A 5,038-nucleotide genomic window follows, 5' to 3' on the forward strand; every position below is an offset into this window, starting at 1 on the left:
GGCATATTCACTAGATCAAATTATTGTGGTGGTCATAACCCCCCTGCTAATTACGCCCATGATGAATAAGGTATGTTACCTATGTTCTCTCAGGGTTAATAATAAAAGTCACAGATGCTTGGCTCCTCCTTTAAATGTCTTTTAATACAAATGAAAAAATGTTGAATTACAATGCAGGCATTGTGTCACAACATGAGCAACATCTGGGGTCACCCCTCACTGGTGCAATGCTCACACTGTAACTCAGTATTTATCTTTTATGACTTTCATTATTAATCCCAAGAGAACATACAGCAGGTACGTCCACCAAGAAACATTAAAGTATATGATGCAACTTATTTTTAAATTTTRCATTTAACTAATCCTCATTTATATTTAAGACATGTCTGACACATTTTTATAATGTAATTTTGACAATTACAAATAAAACTTATCTGCAGAGAGAGGACATGATGACATACCTGTTGGATTTCAGGAATGGGTAGGAMCCCCTGCGTCAGCCCACCCTTCAGCACAGCGACTGCATTTTCATATAAAGTCTTTAAAGACCTGAACTGTGTCGTGACCAGTGCACAAATACAAGTCTGTCAGAATCATACAGCCACATGACCTGCAATCATCACTTAGAAAGCTCGAGTCAGTTTTCCAACTCTGGGACCTCCATGGAGCAGCGCGAGGCTTCCCGGCTCCGCGGCTGAGCCACAGCCCGACTCAATGCGCCTCTGCCGCGGGGAGCATGTCAGCGCAGGCAGGTGCGGACGGCAGGCGAACGAGTCTCACTTTAAACAGCAGGAGGTTCACTTTCATTTAGGAGATTTATCTATTTTTTTAAACCCTGGGAGTGGTACAGTAACAAAGGGATGTGGAGACCCGCGCGAGCCCGGCTCTTTGATGTCGTTTCCGTGCCGCTGGTCGTGGCAGTGATGTGCTGCGCCCAGAGGTGAGCTCAGACCCGGACAGCAGCCTGCCTCCCTGCCTGCACCCACACTCAGTCTCTTCTTCTCCTCTTCTTCTCCCTTTCAGCGTCAACGAACCGGGGAACATGTCTTTTGTCAAAGAGACTGTGGACAAACTGCTGAAAGGATACGATATCCGTCTCCGGCCGGACTTCGGAGGTATTCTACCCTAAAGTCTTCTACAAGTGTTATATAAACTGATTTTTATCACAGCTTGTTTTGTCTGAAGGTCCACCGGTGGCTGTTGGGATGAGTATGGATGTGGCGAGTATAGACATGGTGTCAGAAGTGAACATGGTGAGTTCTGTACACATTTCATTTCATAGAAATTGTTCTAATTTTTGTTTGGGTTGCCAGGTTGTGAAAAATCATTTAAACTAGTCCTGAAAACAAAGTTATACTCTTTTAACCAATCCAGCCTGTGTTTACTACTATGTGTACTACTTATATWATAATGGCACTTAGTTTAAAATTATGTTTCTTAACTTCTTCGTGCTCTGTAGATCTTTAATTGAGCCTAAAAAGTAGGGATGTCTGATAATATCGGCCTACAGAGATTATCGGTGTGATAATTAGCATAAAAATGTAAAATATCTACATACAGCGGGTAAAATAAGTATTGAACAAGTCAACATTTTTCTCAGTAAATATATTACTAGAGGTGCTAATGACATGAAATTTTCACCAGATGTYGGTAACAACCCAAGTGATCCATACATACAAAGAAATCAAACCATAAATGTCCAGAAATGAAGTTCTTTGTAATAATGTGGAATGGCACAGGGAAAAAGTATTGAACACATGAAGAAAGGGAGGTGTAAAAAGGCATGGAAAGCCAAGACACCAGCTGAACTCTCTCAGTAATTAGAAAGCAAGCCTGCCCCTTGTCAGTGCAAGTTAATATCAGCTGGTTCAGTCCCAAATGATGGCCAGGTATCACACAAGAACCATCTGATGATGGGTAAAAGTAAAGAGCTCTCTCAAGACCTTCACAACCTTATTGTTGCAAAGCATAATGATGGCATCGGTTACAGAAGAATGTCTAAACTTCTGAAGGTTCCAGTGAGCACTGTTGGGGCCATAATTTAGAAGTGGAAAGAACATTATTTCATCATAAACCGACCACGACCAGGTGCTCCTCACAAGATTTCTGACAGAGGAGTGAAAAGAATTATCAGAAGAGTTGTCCAAGAGCCAAGGACCACTTGTGGAGAGCTTCAGAAAGACTTGGAATTAGCAGGTACGATTGTTTCAAAGAAAACAATAAGTAATGCACTGAACCACCATGGCCTGTATGCACGCTCACCACGCAAGACTCCACTGCTGAAGAAACAGCATGTTGAAGCTCCTTTAAAGTTTGCTGCACAACATTTGGACAAGCCTGTGTAATACTGGGAGAATATAGTCTGGTCAGATGAGACCAACATTGAACTGTTTGGATGCCAGAATACACATCATGTTTGGAGGTCAAATGGCACTGCACATCAGCCCAAAAACACCATACCAACAGTGAAGTTTGGAGGTGGGAACATCATGGTGTGGGGCTGTTTTTCAGCATATGGTACTGGCAAACTTCAAATAATTGAAGGAAGGATGAGTGGAAAAATGTACAGAGACATTCTTGATAAAAATCTGCTTCCATCTACCAGGATGATGAAGATGAAACGTGGCTGGACATTTCAGCAAGACAATGAGCCCAAACACAAAGTCAAGGAAACTCTCAGTTGGTTTCAGAGAAAGAAACTAAAGCTGCTGGAATGGCCCAGCCAATCACCTGACCTGAATCCAACAGAAAATCTGTGGAAAGAACTAAAGATCAGAGTTCATAGAAGAGGTCCATGAAACCTTCAAGATTTGAAGACTGTTTGTGTGGAAGAATGGGCCAAAATCACACCTGAGCAATGCATGCCACTAGTTTCTCCATTCAGGAGGCGTCTTGAAGCTGTCATTGACAACAAAGGCTTTTGTACAAAGTATTAGATAAATTTCAGTAAGCGTGTTCAATACTTTTTCCCTGTGCCATTCCACATTAATACAAATAACTTCATTTCTGGACATTTATGGTTTGATTTCTTTGTATGTATAGATCACTTGGGTTGTTACCAACATCTGGTGAACATTTCATGTCATTAGCACCTCTAGTAATATATTTACTGAGAAAAATGGTGACGTGTTCAATACTTATTTTACCCGCTGTATTGGTATTGGTTTTTATTCTGATAACAAAAGCCCAATAAATTAATGTCTGGATTTGACCAAAATGTGTTATTAAATGCTTGTGGTCCAGAGACRGTCACAGGTGCGCAATTGATGACATCATCAAACTGGATTATCTCAGGGAGAGCATGATCCAAACTATTGTTTGAGACAAAATGTTAAAAATAAATATGGCACTTTTCCCCTAACTCCAGTTAAATTTTTATTTTTGTACAGATAATGTTTACCTATGGAATGCATCCAGTGGGGTGTCAAAAAGCAGGCATAATGTCACTGACAGGAGATATGTGATGTCACCTTTATATCAGTTTGTAATATTGGTTAATATCGGAATTGGAAATTAGGCGTTGAACAATATCGGCAAAAAGTCAATATCGAGGATCTCTACTAAAAAAAGATATATCTTCCTTGTGAACTGTAGATGAGTGTAAACTGTAGGGTCCTGTCCCGTAGATAAGTGTAAACTATAGGGTTATCCTGGCCTGTAGATGAGTGTAAACTGTTGAGTCCTGGCCTGATGATGTTGTTAATCAGGGCCCTAACAATCGTCAGGTTGATGGTGCTGATGATCCTCTGAACAATAGGGATAATCAGAACACAAAAAAAATATGTTGTTAGACTGATGGTCCTCTTTTTKCATGTGAACAAACTGTGTTGATTGTCCTTGTTAAACCTGTTTGTCCACCTTGTGGAGGCACTGCTAATAAAGTGTACTGGAAACGCCTCTGAATGAAATCTCTTGGAGGAGACAAAAAAAGAACCTTTTGTGCTAAGTTCATAAGTTAGGCCTTTATTACAGAAAAGAACCGTTTTTTTTTATAACAAGACAACTGAATATCTCTACAAAACAATGTTTTTTGTATTATGAGATGAATAAACTGTTGAAATAATCTCATGAAAATAAGTTTCAAACGTCCTCTCTTGGCTCCTGTACAACCTGATTAGATAAAATGCATGTTGCAACCAAACAAATGCAAACCTGCTTATGCAAGGGGCCAGTTGAATAGTTGTGTTTAAGAAGTCAGTAAATTTTGTTTTCATGCCTTTTCTTTCAAAATAAAATGRCCAAATTAAAAGAAAACTCAGAGATCTGGGCTGAGAAACGGTTGTCAGAGCTGCAGTTGGCTAGCTTGGAGCTCTGCTCAGTTTTATGTCTTTATGCCCTCTATCAGTGGTGTGAAGTGCTGACAGAGCCTGATGTCCACATGGTCTGAGAGGAAATAACCCTTGACATCATGTCCTGACAAATGTGCACGATGAAATGTACCCGTGGTGCATTTTAATGCATCTCCAGACAGCAGCACAGAGGAACTCCAGGAGCACCACAGAGAGGCTGAATCTGCTCATTACTTTTACACATTTTATCATCTGAAAATTTTAGATTCATTCAGTAGATACTTGAAATTTTTTAAATATAGGACTTTCTTTTTTTAGGTAATTTTCCCTCAAAGGTGGAACTTTTGCCCTGTAATGCTTTGAACCATTGTTACAACCTGCATATCGCAAGTTTTTCATCATTTCCATATCATTATATGGTTAGTATTATATTATATATATTATTTCCATATAATTATATATGTTATTATTATACAGGTACTGGTCATAAAATTAGAACATCATGAAAAAAATGATTTATTTCAGTAATTTCATTCAAAAAGTATAACTACATTCATTCATTACACACAGACTGATATATTTCAAATGTTTATTCATTATTTGAAAAGGTTCAGTACAGGGTTATTATAGTTAACTAAAACTAACTAAATAACAAAAACTGAAATTGAAAATAAAAACACTTTAGTTAACTGAAATAAATAAAACCTGTAATAAAATGAAAAATATATATAACTGAAACTGTGTAATCT

General features: G+C 38.8%; 1 protein-coding gene across 1 annotated transcript in view; it reads left to right on the top strand.

The window, feature by feature from the left end:
- LOC106533812 (gamma-aminobutyric acid receptor subunit beta-3) overlaps window positions 1-5,038 on the top strand; it is a gene marked incomplete at its 5' end in the record, with an annotated part of 47,818 nt that overhangs the window by 3,647 nt on the left and 39,133 nt on the right. Inside the window, 2 exon segments of the mRNA XM_014030252.1 lie at window positions 1,024-1,115; window positions 1,186-1,253. Coding sequence (XP_013885706.1) covers window positions 1,024-1,115; window positions 1,186-1,253 — 160 coding nt within the window.

The sequence above is a fragment of the Austrofundulus limnaeus genome, unplaced genomic scaffold, assembly GCF_001266775.1.
Source record: "Austrofundulus limnaeus strain Quisiro unplaced genomic scaffold, Austrofundulus_limnaeus-1.0 Scaffold1027, whole genome shotgun sequence".
NCBI classification, from domain to species: Eukaryota; Metazoa; Chordata; class Actinopteri; order Cyprinodontiformes; family Rivulidae; genus Austrofundulus; species Austrofundulus limnaeus.